This window comes from Chrysoperla carnea, chromosome 1 (genome assembly GCF_905475395.1).
Source record: "Chrysoperla carnea chromosome 1, inChrCarn1.1, whole genome shotgun sequence".
Classification (NCBI taxonomy): Eukaryota; Metazoa; Arthropoda; class Insecta; order Neuroptera; family Chrysopidae; genus Chrysoperla; species Chrysoperla carnea.
Genome location: NC_058337.1, coordinates 121760094 through 121786712, shown reverse-complemented (window position 1 = coordinate 121786712; position 26619 = coordinate 121760094). Strand labels below are relative to the sequence as shown.

General features: G+C 31.0%; 3 protein-coding genes across 3 annotated transcripts; 1 reads left to right on the top strand and 2 right to left on the bottom strand.

Moving 5' to 3' along the window:
• Window positions 1–1861: 1861 nt before the first annotated feature.
• LOC123291040 (dnaJ homolog dnj-5) lies at window positions 1862–7950 on the bottom strand. The gene is made up of 5 exons (XM_044871470.1): window positions 6446–7950; window positions 5138–5437; window positions 3230–3774; window positions 2842–3010; window positions 1862–2758 (listed from the first exon to the last, which is right to left on the bottom strand). Exons 1-5 carry the CDS (start codon window positions 7828–7830, stop codon window positions 2545–2547), a joined length of 2613 nt encoding a protein of 870 aa, XP_044727405.1. The 5' UTR covers window positions 7831–7950; the 3' UTR covers window positions 1862–2544.
• A 1733-nt stretch (window positions 7951–9683) lies between these two features.
• Window positions 9684–21409, top strand: LOC123291039 (nardilysin-like). Its single transcript, XM_044871469.1, has 13 exons — window positions 9684–9788; window positions 9852–10227; window positions 10815–11357; window positions 11448–11569; window positions 12768–13107; window positions 13821–13950; window positions 14129–14387; window positions 15248–15398; window positions 15832–15965; window positions 16457–16838; window positions 18403–18539; window positions 19591–19940; window positions 20906–21409. Exons 1-13 carry the CDS (start codon window positions 9736–9738, stop codon window positions 21055–21057), a joined length of 3129 nt encoding a protein of 1042 aa, XP_044727404.1. The 5' UTR covers window positions 9684–9735; the 3' UTR covers window positions 21058–21409.
• Window positions 21410–23810: 2401 nt separating this feature from the next.
• Window positions 23811–25793, bottom strand: LOC123305129 (nucleotide exchange factor Sil1). The gene is made up of 2 exons (XM_044886756.1): window positions 25590–25793; window positions 23811–25523 (listed from the first exon to the last, which is right to left on the bottom strand). Exons 1-2 carry the CDS (start codon window positions 25705–25707, stop codon window positions 24361–24363), a joined length of 1281 nt encoding a protein of 426 aa, XP_044742691.1. The 5' UTR covers window positions 25708–25793; the 3' UTR covers window positions 23811–24360.
• Window positions 25794–26619: the final 826 nt, after the last annotated feature.

Here is a 26619-nt window from a genome sequence, read left to right as displayed (position 1 = left end):
ATAGGCAGAGATTTTTATTATTATTTTTATTTTTATTAATTATAATATTCATATAATTAATTTTTATTAATTAATTAAATTAAATTAAACTAAATATATTGATTATATTCTAAAATATATTCGCATTTTATTTTTTATAAACTAAACGCAGATCACATTATTTTTTGAGAGACACAATATTTTATTATTATTATTTAAATTCTCAACTGTAGTAGGGTGGAATTCATTACTAACTTGTTCACGACTTAATGTAAAATCCTAAGAGTCCTTAGTTGTCGATAATAGTAAAAGAGGGAATATTCATGAAATTTAAATTTGGTTCGAATATTTTTCTTCCGTAAGTTTAATGACTGGACATTTAAACTAAACTATTATTTTAGTATATAATATCTTTTTAATTACTTAAAATTAATTAATAAAAATACAAATTCAGTGAGGGCATTTAAAAATTTCTAAAACGGAAATTCAAATTTTTATACGGACGTGACATCATAGTACGAGCTTGTCAAATTTGTTGACAAACTGTATGATATTAATTACTTACATTTTATATAGTATTTCATTAAATTATACTATTCTACGGCTTTTTTATTAGAAAACTCAATAATAACGAGTGTAAATTCTGTGTTGTAAATTCATTTTTTTCAGTGTAAATTATACATTGAACTTTCACCATGTGACAGATCACGTACTTATACGTCATCAACAGAGAGCGCCAAAAAACTGCGTTTAAATATCTCAAAATTATAACGTATTTTAAATATTTCTTTACACTTATATACAACATTTTTAAACAGTATTTATATGTTTTACTTTGTTATAACGGTGTAAATGAATTAAAAATATATAAAAAATACATGAATATTCCCTATTCTTCATTACCAAAAAGTTAAAATTATGTAAGTGAATGATCAAATGTTAAGAAATTTGGATTTGGCATGCATAATTCTGAATTTAAAAGTAGATGGAACGACGTTAAGTTTGTTTTAAAAGTAGTTTAATTTCTTTTCAACATGTTTTATGTTTTTTTTAAACGTTTTTTCATTTAATAGGAACAAAATTTATTTTCACAAGTTCTATTGTACTATAATTGCATTAATTTTACAACTGCCGTGTGTATCTTGCAATCCTATAATTTTAAAGGACCCCACAGTTTTTATACCATGTATATATGAAATATACATAGTATTATAAGTTTTATACCATGTATATATGAAATATAGTATTATAAGTTTAGTCCCAAGTTTGTAACGCCTAAAAATATTGATGCTACAAAAAAAAAATCGGTATAGGTGTTCATAAAATCACCTAATTAATCCATTTCCGGTTGTCCGTCCGTACGTCCGGCCGTCCGTCCGTCCGTCTGTGGTCACGATTACTCAAAAACGAAAAGAGATATCAAGCTGAAATTTTTACAGCGTGCTTAGGACGTAAAAAGTGAGGTCAAGTTCGTAAATGAGCAACATGGGTCAATTGGGTCATGGGTCCGTAGTACCCATCTTGTAAACCGTTAGAGATAGAATAAAAGTTTAAATGTAAAAAATGTTCCTTACAAAAAAATAAACAACTTTTGTTTGAAACATTTTTTTGTAAACATCACTGTTTACCCACGAGGGCGTTAATTAGGTACAAATTTTATAGTATGTATTAATATAGGAATATCAAAGTGAATATCTTTTGTTATTTACATGACGTCAAAAAAAAACAAACGATTGCGCATCAACACTTGCGCATTATATGAGAATATCAGTTAAATATGTCAGATATGTATGTATGTGAAATGTGACAGAGTTATCAACACTGCCTATACATGGTATTTCAACAATTAACTCAGTCAATTGTTTGTTTTCACTTGTTATATTTAAATATTTCACTCATATTTTCTGAAACTATGGATTCTGATAGAAATCTTCACGAATAGGGTATTTGAAAAATAAGAAGAGTTAAGTTTCAGTTTACAAAATAATACACGCCCTCCAGAGAAAGTACTTCTATTTTTAAAGACACGTGAGAAACAAAAATCTATTATTCATAGATTTTAACCATAAAATTAGTCCGGACCACTCTAGCGTTAAAGAAATGAAACAGCGGACTCTTTGGCAAGAGAGGGGTCGTCTAAAACTCCTCTTTTACCTGAGCATGAAATTTCCATTGTAAGATGCTTTGTAATTTACCGAATCAAGGAATGGCTACGACAAGCCTATCTTGATTACTGGGACTTTGCGAGGCGACTCTTTGGTCTAGGTACTACATATGAAAACAGTGGGATCCCTTTTTGTAGGATCATCAGCTCTCAACTAAAAATTTGTAAGACTTTGTTCAAAGCAATATGGCCGACAAGTGGATTTACTATACTTTCTTAATTTTAATGGTCAATATTTTAAAAATATTTATAATAAATTTCGTAATATCCACTTGTACAGTAATTCTTAGCAATAAATATTGTTCAAAAGTTAGTGAATCCCTTTTCCCCGCGATTGGCAACAACAACAACGTAATTACAAAGCTGTGAAAATGACATAAAATAATGCATAATATAAAAGTTTATTTTTTACGTTTATTCTTTTTACGATTACGTGTTGAATCTTGTTGTCGATTGTTACCATTAGCGCCTGATGAATGATGATCATTTGTACATGTAGATGAAGATGGTGTACCACTTCCATCTGGATTGGTTCCTGCAGGAGATGCACCACCTGTTTTTTGATATAAATTATTTAAAAATTCTTCTAAATCTTCTAAATCCGGTTCACGATCTCTGAAATTATAAAATTGATAAATTTAATAATCAATTAATTATAATTAATATAAAATATTATTTAAGAACAATTCTTTACTTACAATTTAGGTCCACTACGATGATGATGATGTGATCCACTAGTGCTAGAATTATACTGATGATTATGGTTTACACCACCAGGCGATGTTGTGTGATGGAACCCACCTGGTGCTGTCGAATTAAAACTTGATGGCGAAGATGGTGAATGATGATGATGCTGCTGTTGTTTACCTAATAGAAAATAAACATTAGAATTTTTCGGTAAAAATTTGTGTACCCACTTGTGGATCTGAAGGTGGGAGGCTACTACTCTGGTTTAGGTAACTACTTCGACGAATATATTTAGGTAAATACAGGATAGGACAGACAAGACAAGACAACTTGAGGGCATCCCTACTTCTAGCTAACGTATTGCTTATACATCCAAAATCGTAAATAATTAATACTTACCTAACACAATACGATATTGTACTTGATGTGTATTCGGACGTAGATGACGTAAATTCGAACGTTGACACGATGCCCATTCGGTAATATCATAAATTGCACCATCCATACACGCATAATAATACCATAAAAATCCAAAACATTGTGATTCAGCCCAAATATCACCTTCTTTAACGGAATGATGTATTTTACATTGTGCACATGCGCGTGCAGCATACGATGGACGATCGACATGAATACGACGATGACGTTTTGTACAATTCGTACAACGAATTGTATTCGCTGCATATTCCATTTTTTGTTGTAATTGCGAGAGTAAATCATTTAATTCACTCCACGCTTGCTCAACTTGATGCGATTCTATAACTTTACGATCATACGATTGGCGTCGTTCTGTTTCACCGATTATATCAAAAGCGTGTACGAGTATTTTAAATGCTTCTTCGGCACCAGGTTGTTGATTTTTATCTGGATGTACTAAGAATGCTTGGCGTTTGTAATAACGTTTAATATCATCGTCGGTACAATCTGGTGTTACACCTAAAATACTGTACGAGAAAAAAAATTAGTAAATGGATAAAAGGAGGCATTAAATAAAAAAATTAAAAAACCCGACTGCGTAGAAAAACTGAAAAGAAAAAAGTCCATTATTTTACATAGCGGCTTTAACAGTCGGGGATATTATTGGAAAAATTTGAGTCGGTTTAGAGTTAAATGGGTCCCGACTGTGAAAGTCGCTATGTAAACTACTGTACTTGGTTGTTTCTTTTCAAAATGGCGTCTGGTTATCGCCATATGTTTCTAAAATGTCGCAAAAGAACAAACAAACATATATACCTAGATTTATAAACACATTACCACTCTTTTGTGTAGCGCAGTCGGGTAAAAACGTGAAATTTAAGGAATGTATTTCCAAATCATTTAAAAACATTGGGTAGTTCGATTGAAATGCCTCATTTAAAAAGGTAATCATTATTACTAGACAGCAGGATTATGTACATAAACCTAAGTTTTCTTCCCCTATTGTCGTTGCTGGCTAGAAAAACCCGTGGAAAGGCTTTTAGAACCGTAGAAAATATATTTAAAAATAAGAGGGAAATTCAAAACACTCCTATAATCACAATCAGGGCCGGATTTAAATTTCTGCCGCCCTGGGGCACTTTAGAAAATGCCGCCCTATGACTGAAATTTTATTTTAATAGTTTTGATATCTTATTTTTAAAAAATTAGAATAACTAATTAATTGCAGAAAATTTATTATGTATTACATATTATTTATTACTGTTCTTTTAAATTAAAATTAATTAGTATTATTTGATAATTCTCCAATTTTAGGAAAATTCATTGATCAATTAAAGTATAACAGAAATCAAAAAGACATACATAATTTGAAAATATTTTTAATTCTTCAAAAAAACTATATTAATTTATCAATTCCAGAAAATAAAGATATCAAATTTTATTTTTGCAAACCTTTATGGAAATAAATTAATTAAACTATTTTAATAGTTTTCACTTAAATTTCCTATATTATAATATACAAAATTTTGATTTGATACATAATGCATAAATTACATTTCTTGAAAAATAAAAATGTTTATTTAAAAGAATTAGTTAATTATATATTGTATAGAAAATATTTTCTCACATTCCAAATTTTGCCGCCCTAGAAAATTTGCCGCCCTGGGCACTAGCCCCGACTGCCCCTAGTGTAAATCCACCATTGATCACAATTAATTTTTAGGAATGTTTCTCATTTTTCGAATATTATTAGGGTATTTTTATCTGAATCATTCTTTAAATTGAGATCAATTTAGTTTTCGGTTAGCAATAAGTGAAGAAAACGGTCGAAAATTTATTCTTTAAAGAATATTTTTTAAACTTATTTTACTCTTTAAATTTGGTGTTTACCTGTAAGGATCTTTTCCTTTACACGCTAATAAACGTTTCATTGCTTCTTCACCCGTTGAAGGCATTGGAATATTAGCATCTAATCCAGCAGATGTATGCCATGATGTTTTTGATGAATCGGAATTATTTTTACGATCTTTATTTTTACCACGATTCCAAAATGCAAACCATTTATTACCAACATGATCATCCACAAATTTACAAATTTTTGCAAATATTTGAATTTTTGAGAATAAAATAACTGTAGTTTTTGAAACAATACCAGCTTGTTCTTTTAGTACACTCCAGCTATTTGTACATCTACAATATATCAAAGTAAAAAAATGTATCAATAATGATTCAGTATCAAAGTTTCACCTCCTAAACAGAACAATGTTTCAATAGGGAATATTCATGTATTTCTTTTATATTTTTAATTCATTGTTTACACCGTTATTACAAAGTAAAACATATAAATACTGTTTAAAAATGTTGTATATAAGTGTAAAAAAATATTTAAAATACATTATAATTTTGAGATATTTAAACGCAGTTTTTTGGCACTCTCTGTTGATGACGTATAAGTACGTGATCTGTCAGATTTTGACAGTTCAATGTATAATTTACACTTTAAAAAAATGAATTTACAACATAGAATTTACACACATGGTTATTAAGTTTTCTAATAAAAAGCCGTAGAATAGTATAATTTAATGAAATATCATATAAAATGCAAGTAATTAATATCATCAGTAAGTCAACAAATTTGACAAGCCCGTACTTTGATGTCACGTCCGTATAAAAATTTTAATTTCTGTTTTAGAAATTTTTAAATGCCCTCACTGAATTTGTACTTTTATTAATTAATTTTAAGTAATTAAAAAGATATTAATTACTAAAATAATGGTTTAGTTGAAATGTCCAGTCATTAAAGTTACTGAAGAAAAATATTCGAACCAAATTTAAATTTCATGAATATTCCCTATTACTTCGGTATGAATATTTGACCATGCGTCCGATTATTATAAAAGTTATTAGTCAGATAATCGATATCAATGTTGATTCCGTAATTTTTAATAAAGAAATGAACTATATCGACTTTTCCGAAAATGATAAAGATTGAGAATAATCAAAATATACAGACCTCCGCTTTCCAAAATGCTAATAAAAGTCAATTTCTTAAAAATTAATCAAATTTAATATTTTTATTACAAAAACATAATCCTAGTGCATTAGTCGATAATAGAAATTGCGGGGAAAGCTTTGCAGCAGAGAAACAGCCAAAGTCTCAGTTTGCATGAAGTATAGGAAAACTAAATGATGACTTACAAATCGTTAGCAAGATGAATACTTAAACTGCATACATCCGATATTAAATGTAACAACCATACAATGACGTAAAACATTAAAGTTGACCATCGCTGTAAATATTGTTTAATGGAACGTTGTAGTTGACCTAAAGTTGTATTTGTATGATTTGAATCACCACGTCTACGCCCTCCACGTCCATGACCGCCACGTCGACCACCCGGCATACTTGCCGATGATTTATCACTAACACCATACGAACTGCTATTTCCAAACTTCTTAAAATCTTTCGCTTTCTTTGATTTCGCCATAAATGTTTTCTCATTATTACGTACATTATTTGTATCATCGCCACGATATTCAAAAGTTAACTTTTGTGATGAACGTGGATTTGATGTTGATGAAGATGATGTACTTGGTGGTGTTGAAGATGTTGTTGATGATTCTGTATTTTTATTAGAACGTATGCGATCCGATTTCGGTTGACGATTGATAAATTCAACATCGGATAAATCATCTTGGATTGTTGAAGATTGGGTATTATTTGTTGAAGTTGTCCAATTTGTTGGCGATGTTGAAGATGACTTTGTTTTTGGAATATCATTACGATTTTGTAATTTAAGCGTAGAAGTTTTTGAAGGAGTCGTTTTTTTACTTTGAGGTTGTTTTTTCGTTATATTTTCTTTGACATCAACTTTTGTTGATTTTGTTGTTGTGGTCGGTGGGACCGATTTAGCTAAAACATCTGAATAACGTAATCGCATTGGTTTTACTTCGGCTACCATTCGTGGTTTTTTAACGTTTGATACATCATTTTGAACATTTATTTCAACTATGGGGGGCTGTTTAACAGCAGTGGTTTCTTGTTGATTATGTATAATTGGACCTCCACCTCCGAAGGGTGAATAAGTGCCACTTGTATTTGGTGTCCAATTACCAACTAAATTTTCAATCAAATGCCCCGATGATGTAAAAGTTTGTTTAGGGTTCTGTTGCTGATACAAATTGTACGAATTTGGTGGTGGAGGAGAAAATTGTGGTTGTTCAAACATACCACCGTTAAAGTCACGATTTATTACAACTCCACCAGGTGGTACTGGAGGTTGCATGTCTTGTGTTGTTGTTTGATTATACAAAATATACCCAGGATTGGTAAAATGTTGATTAGATGGTATGAAATTATTGAAACCAGGTGGATATGATGGTGCGTAATTCATACGATGATGATGATGCCCATGATAATTTGGCCATGTTGTATCGTTTGATGTCGGTGGTGTAAAACCGAGTTGAATGTATTGGCCATCAGATGAACCCTGTAAATCAGCCGTCATATGTTCGATCATTTGATCGATTGTCACATTTGTTGAAGATGTCGAAGTGGGTGAACATTTTTTTGGGTTACTCATTTTGGGGGAACACTTTATTTATTTGTTTTTTGTTATTGACCCCCCTGACGAGATTTATGAAAACACACTTAACCTGAATGTTTAAACATATTGCATTACAATAAATACTTAATTATTATATTAATTACATATTTTAATTAATTAGTAAGACTTAATTATGTTATTTTATTAAAAAATTATTAATATTACTTTATTTTTTATTGAATTATTTAAATTCATTTGACTTAATCATGTATTTGTCAGTATTTGTTGAGTCTAAAGCCGATGAACTTGTTTATAGATAGGGTGCTTTCCTTTTACCATCAACTGACCTGAGATAAATCTCAATTGGACTTGTACTCTATAGTTATGTGTTGTGTTCAACATTTTAGCCTATGCGTTCGATATGTATTTCAAAAAAATGTATTTCTGCGAAAAATTATCGAATTTGGAATCTCAATATTTAAAAACTGTGAATCTCATGTTTTAAAAACTGAAAGTGTGGTAGTTTAAGTTTTCGAATGATATGAGATAAATTTCAGTTCGATGAATATTTCAGAACCTTTAGTCCTTTAGAACAGAAGTCCTTTAGGCAAGTTAATGAATATGTTTGTAAATTTGGCCCGGCACAAATTATTGGTGACGGTTACATCAGTTTGTTTAAAATAAGTCTGTGTTTTGGAAATCAAGTATTGTTTTCCAGAATTCATAGATTATAACCATAGAAATGCAAAATAAAGTATCTATGACACAACAGTAATTTGGTTTCAAAATGTGAAAAACTTTGATAGGTTAACAGGAAAATTCGAAGTCGAGGGTCGAGGATATATTTGCAGGTGACGATTTTATCAGTCTATATTAAAACAAGTCACTGTTTTGGAAACAGAAATTTTTTGCCAGAAACATTTTTATTCCAAATTATCAACTTGGTTTTCTCCGTATTATATATATATATATATTATACTATGTTATTTTAAAAAACTGAGATTTTTAACCGACTTCAAATAATAAAAGGAGGAGGTTATCAATTCAACTGTATTTTTTATTTTTTTTTTATGTTTGTTACCTCAGAACTTTCGACTGGGTGAACTGATTTTGATAATTCTTTATCTATTTGAAAGCTATTGCTTCCCGTGTGGTCCCATTTCATTTTGGTCGAGTACTGATAACGGTATCCATGTGAAAATCATAAAAGTCTTAAATTTGCATTTATTGCATTTAGTATGCACGATAAGAGGCCGAATAACTCAATATCACGCCAACCGATTTCGATGATTCTTTTTTAAGTGATAAATTAGTTTGTGCACTTCAGGTTAACTAAAAATCCTATAAAAAAAAACCTTTTAACAAAAAGAAAACGACTTCAAAAAAAAAACTTATCCAAAACAAATTAATATGCACTAAAAAGTAAAAAAATAACGATAATTTAATGTAGTTAAAATTATTGTTATTTTTGGAGTCGATGTAAGCCAAGCTAATGTAGCAAACTCTTCTGTCAGAGTTGTTTCCTTGGCTGACACCGACTCCAAAAATAACAATAATTTTAACTACATTATATTATCGTTATTTTTTTACTTTTTAGTTCATTTTAATTTGTTTTGGTAAAGTTTTTCTTTTGAAGTCGGTTTTCTTTTTGTTAAAAGTTTTTTTTTTTTTTATTTCAGCAGTATTATATTTTTGGGATCCAAGTTTTATTTTCCAGAATTCATAGATTACAACCATAGAAATGCAAAAATAAAGTATCTATGACACAAGAATTTGGTTTCAAAATTTGAAAAAACTTTGATAGGTTAACAGGAAAATTGAACGTTTTCAAGGGTATGTTTTGGATCTAAAAATGAATAGTATTTTCAAGAAAATATTTACGCAAACAAATTTTTTATATTAAAAGAGTTCTATCAAAAGAGTGGAAAAAATTATACAACAATGATCAGAAAAGAAAATCCAATTAAAAGTGAAAATGACAAAAAAGAATATAGGTAGTTCGACACGATATCAAAAATTTCTGCAAAAGAATATTTTAAAAATAATTATGATTTTAGAGTAATTTGTTTGGAAAATGGTTTAACTGCATGCTTAGTATCAGATTTGGCTTCATTAAACGTTAATGAATCACTACTACATAAATCTGACACTGAAAAAATTGAATCTGAAAGTGAAAGTGAAGGTGAATTCGAAAGTGGATCTGAAATTGATCAGGAGGAAAATGAAACATCGGATGATGATGCAGACAATGGCGGAAGAAAAAAAGCTAAGAACAGAATGGGGGCGAAGTTGGCAGCAACTAGTTTAAATATTGGTGTAGGCAGTTTTAGCGATCCGAAAAATATACAAGGCTTGGCACATTTTTTGGAACATATGGTTTTTATGGGTAGTGAAAAATTTCCTGTTGAAAATGATTTCGATTCCTTTTTACAGGTAAAAATAATAATCCTGCTATTGATACTTATGGAAGGGCTATATTCAGTTTATATGAACTTTTTGTAATAATTTGATGTAGGCGGTCCGTACGGAAGAATCACCCTAGGGGGGGGGGGTTCAAACTTTTCTTATATTTTTTTGTTGTATTTTCATACTTTGTTAAGAAATGTGAACAAAATTTCATGAATATTTCTTATTTTACAGAAAAAACTTCCAAAACTCATAGGCTAATCGACCTTTATATCGCGATGTATATTAGGTGAAGCTAAGGTATGTTTTGTGACGAAGGAAAATTAAAAAGGAGCGTTAATTCGTCGGTGTTGTCTAAGGTAAAATTGCTCGGGCGCGAAGAATTTTTGACGTTCTGTCTCGCAAAGCGTTTCCTCTGAATTTGAATTTCGTCGACCCACATATCACGGAAATCATCGTGCAAAATTGAGTATGGCTGACTCCCTATCCCCCAACCGCAAGGGCCTATTTTGCTATTAAATATAAACCCTACAGTGACAGACACTCATTTTAAATTAACCTGTATGAATTCCTCAAAAACGAAATGCCTAAAAAATATTCTCCATTTATTTCAGAAACGTGGTGGCTCAGACAATGCAACAACCGATTGCGAAGTAACAGCATTTTATTTTGAATGTCAAGAACGTGATTTAAGTGAAGCATTAGATAAATTATCACAATTTTTTATTGCACCATTATTAAAACGTGATGCAATGAATCGTGAACGTATAGCTGTTGATTCCGAATTTCAAATGGCATTTCAATCAGATTCTGATCGTCGTGAACAATTACTTCTATCATGTGCACCGCCCGATCATCCTGTAAACACATTTACATGGGGTAATTTAATTACATTACGTGATCAAGTTAGTGACGATGAATTATATGAAAGTTTAGTTGAATTTCGTAAACGACACTATTCATCGCAACGAATGACTTTAGCAATCCAAGCACAATTATCTTTAGATACTTTAGAACAATATGTTGTTGATTATTTTTCAAAAATACCAAATAATCAATTACCTCCACCAAATTTTGAACAATATGCAGGACATGTGTTCGATACGCCGGAGTTTAAACGAATGTATTATGTGAAACCAGTTAAAGATATTTGTCAGGTAAAAATAGATTCTTATTTCGATATTTGATCATTTGAGTCAATTTAATTATTATCAATTTTGATAACACAATTAAAAAAATAATTACAGTTACATCTTACATGGCCGTTACCATCACTTTTAAAACAATATAAGAGTAGATCTCAACACTATGTCGCATGGTTAATTGGACACGAAGGAAAAGGATCATTAAAATCGTATTTTATGGATAAGTAAGCTTTTTTCATTACCAAATAATAATACCAAAATCAAAAAATTCTGAATAGAAATACCCAACAAACAACGACAACAATAGGCGCTACAGCCCGACGTGGGCCTTGGCCTTCTCCACAATGCGCCTCCAGACGTTGCGATCCTGGATCTTGGTTCCCCATCCAGTGACTCGCATTGTCCTCAAATCATCCAGCACCTGGCCCATTCATCTGAGCCTTGGTCTTCCTCTCTTCCTGGTAGCATAGATCTTGGCGTTAAGTATCTTCTTCGGCATCCTGGCGTCGTCCATTCTCTGGACGTGCCCAATGCCCAAACCAACGAAGTCTTTAGGATTTGATGAACTTAACAATATCTTCACCGTCCAGGATTTCTAATATCTCGCTGTTGTTCCGGATACGCCATCCTGTCTCATTGATTTGTACCGCTCCATAGATTCTTCTGATTATTTTCCGTTCGAACCTTCTTATCTTCTCTCATAGGTTATTACTCGTCGAACCAAAGTCTTGTATAGTTTCAACTTTGTCCTTCTTGTAATCAGCTTGCTTTTCAAGAGCTTCACATTTGCAAAGTATGCTTGATTGCCTCTCTGGAGTCTTTCTTTTATCGCTGTGCTAGTTTTTCCTTCGTTATTTACCTGCTCTCCGAGATAGGATAATGAAGAGACTCCTTTAAATATCACATTTTCAATCTGAAGGTCTTGGACTTTCCTCCGATCGGGTGAGGCTGACATATACATGTAAACAGTTTTCTTTTCTGCTGTTGACACTCAGTCCTAGCTCTTTACCGTTCTTTTCTATTTCCTTGAACACGTTAATCAGACGGTCCTTAGTTCTCGCTATTATGGCAATATCGTCCGCATATGCGCATATTTGGGTGGTCTTGTTGAAGATAGTTCCTCTCTGGTCAATGGAATAGAAATACCCATAATTTTTTAACAATATTTATGTTTTGTCGATAATCCATACTAATATTATAAATTTGTTAGAAACTCAGGTTGTTTATTTGTCTGTCCGCTTGGATTTTATGGTTAAATGACTGAAGATAACATTCAGAATTCAACACCCCAAAAACCATAAGAAATGTTCTATCGCATCAACGTGACCAAAAAAAAAGTTTTGTTGACCAGTGTTATTTTGACCTATTTTAACGTTTCCTTCTTAAATCTAACTAATAAAAAATAATTTTTGGTAAATCTAGTGTATGGGTGTTAGATATTTCAGCTGGTAATGAAGGAAGTGGTAGTGAATACAATTCAATGTATACATTATTTAGTATTGATATAGTACTCTCTGATGAAGGTTTTAACCATATATCTGAAGTATTAGATGCAGTTTTTTCATATATCAAAATGTTAAAACATTTTGGACCACAAGAACGTATTTTTAAAGAAATTCAAAGTATTAAATCAACAGCATTTCGTTTTCAAGATGAACGTGGTGCTTATAATACAGTAGTGGCATTAGCTGAAAATATGCAATTCTATCCTCCAGAACATTATTTAGTCGGAAATTATTTATATTTAGAATATGATCCAGAGGTGCGTTGCTTTATTTTTATATTTAGGCTGAGGTTTGATTACAAGCGATTAAGCATGTAATATAAAATTATACAGGATGTTACAAAAGTATATATTGGGCTATGCTGTACTAGCCTGTACACAAGTGAAAAAATGTCCAGTAACTTTTTTTTAGATTCATTTTCTCTGTCACTGCCCAGCTCTTGCCACGAGAAGGTGGATTCACTTGATCCAGCCTTTATCTTCGACTTTAAGTCCGTTAACGTCAAAGCAAATCCTGCTGTTCCTAAACAGCTCCAAATGATTCATGAAAAATAGTGGCCAGGGAAGTGCCAACCCTCTTTCGGTATCACTACGGACCCTATGGTCTAAGTGTGTCCCACCCCACGACACCCACTTTAACCTAAGCTAACCTTCTCGTCTGGGTACTGCTATACTACCTGAAATTCCGATTCCATAAAAACCAGAAGCTTTAAAAAAAATACCCAATTAATTAAGAGCTACTGAACGTGTTGAAGTTATTTTTATGTGTAGCATCTGGAAGTACATAGCCCGCGACGTATTTTTTTTACATCCTGAATAAAATTTAATATAATTATTTCTGTATTACGCTTTAAAAAAAGCTATTATCTGTGATGTTATATATGCTTGGAGTTTGATCGCTTGTACGTCTCAACCTTAATTAGCTTTGCGTTATTATTATATGCAGATATGTTACTTAATTATTGTTTTAGGGTATAACAAATGTAATAAATTGTTTAAAACCAGAAACAGTGAATATAATGATCTCTTCTACAAAATTACCAGATAATATACAATATAATAGAGTTGAAAAATGGTTTAAAACACCATACTATGTTAAAGGTAAAAACTTATTTTATAATTTATCCAAAGAAAAAAAGAAAATATTTCAATCAAATACAATCATTTACATCTTTGATTTGTCATTTTGGATTTTGTTAGTGATCGGTGAAGTGCCCAGAATTTAATAATAGACTGCCCCCCAAAAAAAAGCCGTATTTAATAATCAAATAATTTACAGATATACCAAAAGAGTCGATAGAAAAATGGCAAAATATTGAATGCTACGATTGTTTTAAATTACCTGAACCAAATATCTATTTAACAAATGATTTTACATTGTTAACGCATGATAAAAATGTAATACCTGAGTATCCAGAACAAGTATTGAAGAATTCATTATGTGAATTATGGTATCGGCCGGATATCAAATTTAAATTACCAATTGCTTACATGTACTTTTATATCATTACACCAATGAGTGTTAATTCGCCACAAACGTAAGTATAAATATTTTTTATTCAGATGATCATACTCGTCATACTTTATGTCGACCAACGATATTAAAGTATATTGGAAAAGAGTTTTTCATTATTTATCACTTTCACTGCTGTGAAACTATACAGGGTGGGTCATTTTAATCTATAATGACTAAAAGCTCGTTTTGTAGGTAACTAATCAAAAAATAACTTAAACAAAAATTGTAGACTTTGATGGGGGACATCATGTTCTGACATCAGATTCGATCTAGTTCTTCGGGTTGCTTTAATAGCCAATTCAGATTCTAAACGGTAAGATTAACACTTTAAATTAGAAAGTTAATCCTCATAAAAAAATACAAGTTCAATCAATATAGCTTTCGGTGGAAATGCGACTTAAAAATATGTCATTATTGCATTTAATCGAAAGAAAATACGCTTAAAGCTTATTGATAATAGTAGGTCAAAGTCATGGACACATGCGAATGTCCTCTATTGCCCTTTTTGCTCAACCACTTTTCAAGCAAGCATTTTTTCAAAAGTTACGTAGATAAAAATATCCATTTAGTGAGCATATTTATTTATGGCCATAGAAAGCTGTAATAATTTCAAAATAGAAGATCTCGTTTTTTATTGCCAATTCGTGGTGTACGGTGTGCTTGTTAAAATACCGTAAGTCTGCCGTACAATGATTGTTACACTAGTTTTATAAGAACAAAAATGTTATTGTGATGAATATCACAAAGTTCAAGAGTTTCGTTAGTATAATTTAGAAGTCATAAATGGCGCGTGGCATCAACAGAACAAGACGTTTATGATCATCTTTATATTCGTTTTTTATTTGGTTATTTACAAAAAAAATGTGTTTTTTTTTTCTGAAGAGCTTCAATGGTCGATTTATATGTGACAATGCTAGAACATCAATTAAATGAGGCATCATATGATGCTCGCGTAGCTGATTTGCATCATTCAATTTATTCATACGAAAAGGGTATAATGTTAAAACTAAATGGTTATAATGAAAAATTACATGTAAGTTTTTTATTTTATTATTATTATTTAAATCAAATCTATACAATTTAAGACCACACTGTATTATTGTTAAAATTGTTCCAACCAAATTGATATTCGAATGTATGGTAACAGAAAAAGGGAAAAGTCGACAACTCGATGGATGGATCAAGTCCACAAAGACATACTGTATTTCAATATTATAAACTTGGCGCTCTACGACTGAGGAGCAAACTTTTTTAGCAAACCAAGACTCAGCGAGGGCTGGTTGGGCTTTGGGCTGTTGTGCTACAATTATTATTAAATAACTGTCCCAAACATATTTCCTGAGTTAGTTATAAGACCTAGTTTGAATAGTTACTATTAAAAAAAAATCGATAGTAAAAACACGGCTAATACACTTTCTGAAAAAGTTTAAACTGGCCCTTTAAAATAATTTGTAGATTTTTTTTAGCTTTTATTAGAATTAATTTTACGAAAAATGAAAAGTTTTTCATCCAATTTAAGTGAGAAATTGTTTGGTGCTATTAAAGAACAAATCCGGAAAGCTTACACGAATAATTTAAATAAAGCTGATAAACTTGCTAAGTAAGTAAATATAATTATAACGGGTGTATCATGTTTTCAAACAATCGACCCCCCTCCCCCCAATTGAGAATCTCTCCACATAAATTTGAATTAAAAATATAATCCTATAAATGCAGTAATTTATGAAACGCATCTCCACTGGCTAGTTAGCTGTTGAAGATGTTTCGACATTTATTTTGCAAGATGATTTGCATAAACTTTGCATCGTCTCAAAACATACCTTAGATTGGCAATGTCTGAAGAAAGGCTAAACGGTTTAACCTCGCTCAATATACACCGCGGTGTAAAGTTCGATGCGCACAGAGTTTTGGAAAAGTTTTTTCTGTACCTCGCAGAATTATCTTATTGAATGACTGTAAAATAAAATCTTATCTTCCTGGAAAAAAGAGTTTCTTGTTTTTATTGACTTTATGATCTAACATGATAAAAGTTTGAAACACCCCCCCTCCCTTTCGCACGGATTTGGCCTAACCGTTTGTTTGTTTTTTTAGAGAGGTACGTTTATCTATATTAGTACAAGGTTACTGGAGCTCAACCGATCGATTGAATGGAATTAATGATATTACATACGAAATGATGTTACAATTTGGTGATGATTTATTAAAACAATTATTTATTCAAGCATTAATACAAGGTAATATTTCATCACAAGATTCAATAAAAATCACACAAACAATTGAAAATACATTACAATGTCAATCAATCAACGATGAATCAATAATACCTCAATATATTGTGAGACAATTACCTGTGGGAATCAATAAATGTTGTTTGTCATCGTACAATGTAAATGATAAAAATTCAACGGTTACTAATTATTATCAATCAGATATTGGATATTTACGTGAATTTGTTATTATTGAATTATTAATGGTAAGTGTGTAAGGTTTTCCATTAAAAGTGTCCGAACTTTAAACTTAAACAAGTGAAAACAAACAATCAACTGAGTTAATTGTTGAAATACCATGTATAGACAGTTTTGATGACACAATCGTTTATTTTTTGACGTCACGTAAATAAAGAAAGATTTCCACTCTTAAATAGCCACACACACATATTAATATACAATATCTGGATGACCGAGCTTTGCTCGGTATTCTTAAAAAGACACAAATTTTATCACTAATAGAAGACCGTTTTAAATGTCTCCACACAAATACCAATTTGAATGTCCCGGTAATGTATTTTATTTCATTAACTACGATATACACCAATGGATGTCCGGAAGAGTCATATTTTGCGATGTATGTTTCAGTTTTTCATGAAAAAACGAATAAAACGAGGTTTTTTTAAAATGAAACCTTGTTAGATCGACTTATCGCCCCAAAAAACCCCTACATACTCATTTTCATGAAAATCGTTGGAGCCATTTCCAAGATCGTTGATATATATATATATATATATATACAAGAATTGCTCGTTTAAATATATAAGATACTACAAAATTTTCACCTAATTAGCGCCTTCGTGGGTAAACAGTGATGTTTACAAGAAAATGTTTCAAACAAAAGTTGTTTATTTTTTTATAAGGAACATTTTTTACATTTAAACATTTGTTCTATCTCTAACGGTTTACGAGATGGGTACCACGGACCCAAGGCCCAATTGACCTATGTTGCTCATTTACGAACTCGACTTTACTTTTTACGTCTTTAGCACACTATAAAAATTTCAGCTTGATATCTCTATTCGTTTTTGAGTAATCGTGATGACAGACGGACAGACGACATACGACAGACAGACAGACAGACAGACAGACAGACATACGGAAATGGACTAATTAAGTGATTCTATGAACACGTAAACCAAAATTTTTTTCGTAGCATCAATATTTTTAAGCGTTACAAACTTGGGACTAAACTTAATATACTATGTATATTTCATATACATGGTATAACAAGTATTGTGGGCTAGGCAAACGAAGGTGAAGCAGCTGACTCATTGGCACAGGAGAGATTTTTCCAAACGCCCCTTTCACCTGAGCGTGTCTTTCCTCACAGCGAGATGCTTCATAATTTCCCGAATCAAGGAGTAGTTACAAGCTGATCTCCATTACTGGGACTTTTCGCAAGCCTTGCGACTGGTCAAACTGTGTATTTCTACAGCTAAGACATTTGACTTTGCTCATCTAAAACTCACTAGAACACAGTTGAATAGAGTGATGAGACCAAGACAGGATACTATCGATTGAACTACCTACCACCTTTATAACATGGGGATCTTTGATCCTACTTGTAGAATTTGTATGGAGGACGATAAAACCTCTATACATGTTATTTGCACTTTCAGGAATTTGAAGTGCGTCAGATTTAAAATGTTGAGATTCGAAACATTGAATCTACCAATCGTGGGAGAAATCATGATCTCGATAGAATCTTCATTTGCTTAAAATAGTGCTTTGAATTTATCTTCTTTTACAAATTTTTTTTATTTTTAGATGCTTATTGAGGAACCTTTATTTGATACTTTACGAACAAAAGAACAACTTGGATATGATGTATTTTGTACATTACGTGACACATTTGGAATATCTGGATTTTCAATTACAGTTAATACACAAGCTGATAAATTTTGGTAATTAAAAAATAAAAAATTTAATTTTTTATGTAAGGAGAGTTGGGGCACAGTGAAACACGGGGTACAATGGAACAACCGTAATATCTTCACCTTATTCCAAAAACATTTCAAAACAAATTACGCAAAATTTTTTAATCTGGTTAACTTAAGAATTCTGTGTAATTTGTTCTGATTTTCTTGGAATATAGTACAAATATTACGATTGCCCCATTGTGCCCCCGCGAGGCCGTGTTTCACTGTACCCCACCTTCCTAAACAATTTTTCTTTTAAAATACGAACACATACTTAAATTTTATGAATTACTCCTTGAAAATGTGTATTTTTGTACATATCTTGGTCTAAAAGCCTTTGGAAGCATCGGAAAGAATCTCTTTTATCCGGTCATGCAGCGATTAGTAATTTATCAATTGTAAATAATCTTTTTAAGTCATCAAAAGTGATCTAAATAAACGGATAAATGTTTTTCTTTATAAGTGTAAATTTCATTAAAAAAGTTTTCTTAAAAAACAATATTTTCAGTTGTCTGAGAACAATCGCAGGCGTTCCGAAGTTACGGAATATCACTTCCAAGGGCCTCTGTTCGCAAAGTTGTTGCGGCTATCACAGGACACTGGCTGGGCGGCAAGCATGCTGAACGCTTAGGCCTGGCAGTGTATCACGACTACTGCAGGAGCTGTCACAGTGGTGACGAGGAGGAGACAATGTCTCATCTTCTCTGTCACTGCCCAGCTCTTGTCATGAGGAGATGGACGTACTTGAGCCAGCCTCTCTTTGACGACCTCTCCGACCTAAAGTCAGTTGACGTCAAAGCCCCCCTGCTGTTCTTAAACAGCTCCAAATGGTTCATGGAGTAGTGGCCGGGAATGGGCCAACCCATTTACGGTATCACAACGGACGCTATGGTCTAAGTGTGTCCCACCCCAGGACAGCCACTCTAACTTAACCTAACCTAATATTTTCAGTTCTGAAAAACCTTGAAATGTCCTTTAAATTATACTTTTCAAATTCGCTAGACATCCGAAATCAATGTATGTGCACTATTTTTAGTACTGGTCATGTTGATGAACGTATTGAATCTTTTATCCATGGAGCAATTAAAATAATTGAAGAAATGCCATCGGATGAATTGAATCAAGTGAAAAACGATTTAATTCACTTAAAATCATGTGTTGATTTATATTTACAAGAGGAAGTAGAACGTAACTGGACAGAAATTACTAGCATGGAATACATATTCGATCGTTTAAAACGTCAAATTGATTTTATTAAAGAAATTACGAAGGACGATGTTCTTGATTGGTTTAGTTCGCGTAGTCTACATTCAGCGTCATCAAATACACATTTACGTAAATTATCGATACAAATTTCTGGTCATTCTGCACCAAAAAATGAAAAAAGTAAGTTTGAATCGTCAATAATTTTTTTTCCAGCTTTAAAATGACGGTACTATTCCAGGAGGGGCACGGAAAAATCTGTGTAAGCGGCTGCATCGTGGATTTAATTCCAATCGTAGATAGTATTTTATCTAACGTTTTACTCGAAGACTCGATCTCGAAACACAACATCAGGAGGGAGATATAAACCCTCAAAATTGAAATAATTTCTGGATAGCCTTTTTCGACATGACTTCATCGCGAAACCCGGAAACATGGTCTACATGTCACATTATGTCGAGACAGACGTCACGCAGAAAGCTCAAAACTTCTATGTTGGATTTCTCCAAGGATTGATGTATCCAAGTTTTAGGACTCACACATCTTGAATCTGACGCCCTGCAAGTTTCTGCAGGTGCAAATAGCATGCATAGAGGTTTTATTGTCCTCCATTAGGGCCCTAAAAGTGGGATTATCAGAAATCCATATGATATAAAGGTGGTAGTTGAATCGACAGTGTCTTATCAAGAGTCCCGCCACTCTTCTCAACTGTGCTGCAGTAAATTTTAGGCATGTACAGTGGAATGACCTAGCTGTACACAGTTTGTTAAAAGTGAGAAAATAATCCACTTGAGAAACAAAAATGTGCTCAGTTTTTTTTATTGGGACAACTTTTAAAAAAGCTACTTAGATTGTTTGGCTAGAACTTGAAAAATTGACCACCTACAGCCTCACCGAGGGCTCCAGGTTTTTTACTTAATATTTTTTAGTCGTTAATTTCAGAAAAATGTAGACTTATTCGAAAAAACAAGCCCATAAACACGGAATTATTATTGTTTGAATAAAAAAATCTCTTTTGTGCTTAAAATTTTCTTTCCACATTTTTTTTTCACCTAAAATCAACCACTTTATATTGCGACAAGCAAAACCAAGTTATTAGCTTATTAATTATTATTCCATGTTAACACCTAAAAAATTTATTTTTACAGATTCTCCGGACAACGCTTCAAAAAAAGAGAATTGCACTTGTAAGGAAAAAGAAAAACCCTGTGTAATATGGAAATCTGTCAAAGATATTGAAAAATTTAAAAATGGTTTAAGTACATTTCCACCGAAACAACAATTACAAATAAAAAACTAGTAGAGAGATCTTAAACTTATCTCGTTCAAATGCACAATATTGTAAGAAAAAAATTAAGTTGCTATAAGAATTCGATTATTCCAATTTTAGATTCGGCTGTTAAACTTCACTGTCAATTAAATTAAAATAACGAGTGGCGCTATGAATTTTCCTGTAGGTAATTTTCTTATGTTTTACCTGCAATTTTTTAGCTTAACATATTGATTATTTGCACGGAATAAGTGTGAGAAATTTCATAAAGAGACACCGTGTGTTCAACTAACAACATGTGTTAACTTACAATATTCTCTCATTCATCTACCTCCACGATTGTATTTATTTTGGTTAAATAAATTTTAGTTTTCAAGAAGAATCAGTTTTTAATTTTTGGTATATCCTCTAAATATTATTAACGGCGGATAAACAGTTTACCTCTTCTATGTCTTCCTAGTCATGTTCCAAATTGTCAGGAAGTTATTTTCATAAACTTAAATATAAGTCTGTTTTCTGTGTTTTACGAAGTAATGTTTGAAAATGCTTTTAAAAGTGTAATCGTGTTGTAAACATCTTCAAATTAAAAATTATAATATTTAATTTCGTCATTACGGAAGAGAAAATTACACGCTGAGCTTTATTGAATAATTTGTTCACTTTCAGGAGTCTTGTATTGAAAAAATGGTAGAACAAAATTAATCTTCCGATTTATTAAAATTTCTGCAAACAAACGAGCTTTACAATGAGTTTCCGAGCGTGGAAATAGCATATTAAATATATACATTAGCTGTAATAAACCTTTAGATTGTGAAGATTTAATTGATCAATTTGCAAATCAAAAAGTCAGGCGCGTTTGAGTAATTATAATCCTTAGGACAAAACAAAATTTAAAAAAAAAAATGCAATTAAGAATAAATTTTCTGCTATGAATGAAAGTATTACGAAACTTTATTCAATTTAAATTTCGGTAATGGGGCAGAATTTTTCACTTTGCTTAGGGGCGGCGCTAAAGATAAATCCGTCCCTCGGTGTGATAATTTTTCGACAAGCAGTGATTTATATTTTCCTTTATGCATCTTTACGGATTCTATGATTTCAATTGTGTCTCTTTTCAATGATAAAATATTTTCCCTGCTCATAAAGAATAAAAGTAATTATTGATTGGTGGTGGATTTGGAAAAAGTGAACAGCGATAAAATGCTAAACACAAATTATTAAAAAAAATCGATTTATTATTATTAATAAATACAATAATATAATCACATCACACTTTTTAAAGCTTTTACAAGGATATTTAAAACATCAAACAATCCTTATTTTATTTTACGTTTATTATTTAGGTACGGAAGCCTGAATGGTTCATGATGAATTTATGAAAAAGTAGGGCTACACTAGCTTTTTTCTTTAAATGTGTACTACCCACATGTATAAAACCAACTTTCAAAAAGTGCACTTGTGACTTGTGGTTATGGATACAAACCTTGAAAATGTCAGTCGGTGATAAATATTCTTTAGTTAGCCATTACCGAAACTGTTCGGAATTATTAATAATTGTATATCCGGGTTTAAGGATAATATGATAATGTTTATAATTTGTATAATGTAGTTAGTTAAAAATTTTCATTAGTATTATTTAAAAATATAATGTTTTAATTAGCCTTTTCCCTAAGAAGATTAAAACAAGATTCGCTAGATGGCAGAACTAGGGAGATACAAATATTTTGATTTCCTGCCATCTAGCGGATCTTTTTTTAATCTTCTGAGGAAAAAGGCTAATTAAAGCATTATATTTTTTAAATAATACTAATACAAATTTTTAACTAACTGCATTATACAAATTATAAACATTATCATATTATCATTAAATCCGGATATACAATTATTAATAATTCCAGACAGTTTTGGCAATTCTTTGGTTTCGATAATGGCTAATTAAAGATAGTTATCACCGACTGACATTTTCAAAAAGGTTTGTTTCCATAACCACAAGTCACAAGGGCATGTTTTGAAAGTTGGTTTTATACTTGTGGGTAGTACACACATTTAAAAAATAAGCTAGTGTAGCGCCACTTTTTCATAAATTGATTATGAACTATTCAGGCTTCCGTATTTAGGCCCAGTTTCACTCACTTCGATTAATAATTAATCACGATTAAAAATTTTATCGCGAATTAAATCAACATCAATGGAAATAGACACATAAACATCAGATGGAAGCAGGTATACATGTATATATTTAGAGCAGAAAATAAATGTAAATATTTCACAAAACTAGAGTTGTTGAGCTTAAAGTAATCCAAATGGGTTCGAGTTATCCACTTACGCCTGCGCAAATGATATTTAGTATGACAATAACAATTTAAAGTGGTTTGACCCAAATCATTTAGTCAAATCAGTCATAATTAAACATCTTTCAGTAATTATTTATGCGGGAAACACAAATTGGAGACTTTATATTTTGTAAGTTAAAGCAATTAGCTAATAGGGAATATTCATGTATTTTTTTTAAATTTTTAATTCATTGTTTACACCGTTATAACAAAGTAAAAAATATAAATACTGCTTAAAAAAAGCTGTATTTAAGTGTAAAAAAATATTTAAAATACATTATAATTTTGAGATATTTAAACGCAGTTTTTTGGCGTTCTCTGTTGATGACGCATAAGTACGTGATCTGTCAATTTTTGACAGTTCAATGTATCATTAACACTTTAAAAAAATGAATTTACAACACAGAATTTACACTCGTTATTATTAAGTTTTTCTAATAAAAAGCCGTAGAATAGTTACTACTATATTAAAGTTACGGAAGAAAAATATTTGAACCAAATTTAAATTTCATGAATATTCCCTATTGCTGTTACGATTGTAGAACGATCCATTGTTCTCATAAATTCAGATATTCCTAATTAACTTCCCACACATTTAAATTAAAGGGAAAAATAATTCAACAGCCTATTAGCTGAGGAATTCCTTAATTATTTTTATCAACGATTAGCATACTTAACTTAGACATGCAAGGAGTACAGCTCTTTGTCTAATTTAATTAGATGATCGATAATGATGAAACTGGTCCATTTATTAATTTATTTTTACCCAAAGTTTGATTCCCTTCTATGCCATGTAATACAGAGGCATCAAACTGGGTTCACCTTACAAAAGATACAGGTATGTTCATTTTTGGACAGTTTTCTTATACCTTTTGCAGGATAAAATTATCTTTGAATTGGTCTAAACCCCCCAAAATCCTTTATGAAATTAAAATTTTCATAATCAGTCTCAATTTTAGAAGAATTTATCACAATTGTAAAATTGTAAAAAATAAATCGCTTAAAGTTCATCTTTATCAATAAAGTTCGCTTTTTCATAAATAACAGACGTTAAATTTCGTATTGTATCGACAAAATGATTTAAATATTCTGAATCAACTAATCGATTCATATCGAAATCTTGATCATTTCGTAAAACTTTCTCATAATATCGAATAAGCGTATCAATTTTATCACGAAATTCATGTTTATTAAATGTAGGCCAACAAAGATCTTTTGTTGTTTGAATTAAAATTAACGTTTGTTCGATAACATCGAAATTAACGAAATGAATATGTGATACAAATTTTTCAATTACTTGACACCAACCATCGGATTTAAAACTTGTTAATAAATATTCGGATACATATTCGGCATGAATATTTTTTCGACCTTCACTATCAATAATTAACTCTTTCGAATCCGTAACAAAATCAATTAAAAATGTTAGAATTTTTAATTTAAAATTATTATCAATAAATAATTCATCATTTTCAATTAATTTTGAAATATTTTCCAAACCTTTTTGTTTAATGAATGCCCATTGTGCAGTTGGAAAACGTCGTAATAATTTGGAAATTGTACTTATCGTTGGCATTACAATCGATTGATTTTCATTCGATAATAACTTGATTAAAATTGGTATTGTATTTCGTTCGTACACAGCAATTTGTACTTTTGGATTATTTTGTACGGCAGCACTTAAAACATGTAATCCGAGTACTTTTAATTTGGTATTTGGAACTTCTAAAATAGGGAATATAATTCGTTGTAATCCTTTTGATTGGATAAAATGTTTTGCGTTATCAAATTGATGTACAAAAAATTCAAAATCGATCAAAATGTTCGCTAACTCGTCTACATTATGTAACGGATCAATTATAAATTTATCAAAACGTTCAAATAGCTCGTTCATTACTTCCATATCTAGTTTGATCGTTAAATTTAACGCACTTAAATCTTCCTTCAACTCTTTATAACTCTTATATTTTTTCGCTACATTTTCTTGTTGTGCCTTCAAATCATCATCCTCATCCATAGAAATTTCGTTTTTTTCGATATCATTATTTTGAGTATCAACAACGGAAATAGCATGACTTTTTTCTTTTTCATCGAGAAGTTTTGCTTCAGTTACTTTTGTTTCGAAATTATGGCGAATATGTAAGCCAGCGGGAAGATGTTGACCTGTGAATTTTACTCGAATAATATAAGTTCCAAAAAAATATTGAAAAAAAAAATACGTATACGTACCTTGTTCCACAATTTGCCATTCCGACGTTGCAATAAACTCTTTTTTTCGATTATTTTTATCGTTAGTACCATGACTAACTGTGATCAATAATATAAAAAATATCAATTTTAACAACATTTTACTTATAATTTATAAACAATTTTTTTATTAATAATTTTAAGCCTTTTTGGTAAGCCTTAAATTTTCAATGTGATATATCATGCTTTTCGTATCTTTATTTATAAGCAGTTACGTATATTATTTGGTGATATTTCATTGGTCTATTGGATTCTAGCGCGTTTATTCAAATTCGTCCACGTTTCCCATTTTATTCAAATGATGAAATGTGATGAAATGATATTAAAATTATTGATTATATGATATTCGTATATTTTTTCATTTATGTGTTATTTCCTACAAGATTTTTGGGGTTGTTATTATTCCAATTAAATGAAACGTGAAAACACTCGTAGAAAAACTTTTAAATTTAAAACAAGTATTATTTATTTTCAAAGAATAAAAATTAAAAAAGTTTGTAATAAATCTATAGTTTGGACTCTACAGTTATTTTTGGTTTTCATAAGAAATTGGAAAATCATTATTCCCACTTATGTGTTTCCCTCATAATATCATTTCCTCAAGAAATAAATACTTGTTCCTTTTTGAGCAGGCTTAATTAGCAAGGGTCTCAAAATTTATATTAAAATTATATTAATAAAAATTTTTAGTTATCATTGGCATTGCTCCTGTGGTGTGTATACTATTTTTGTGCTCAGTGGATGCGGAAAGCGGTAACTTTGTTTAGCACAGCGAGACAAAGTTTACATTTTCCACCTAGAGGGGAGAAAAATATTTATTATTATATGAATATTTATTTTCTTTCTTTGTACAATTGTAACGAAATTTATAGCAGACTAGCAGTTACTCATTCTCTTCACTGGGCTACCCCGTCTCCCTTATTTTATTACAATGTTACAAACAAAAAATCAAATTTTTCGTCTATATAATATTAGTGTAGATAAAATATTTATACATGGGTAAAACTATTTT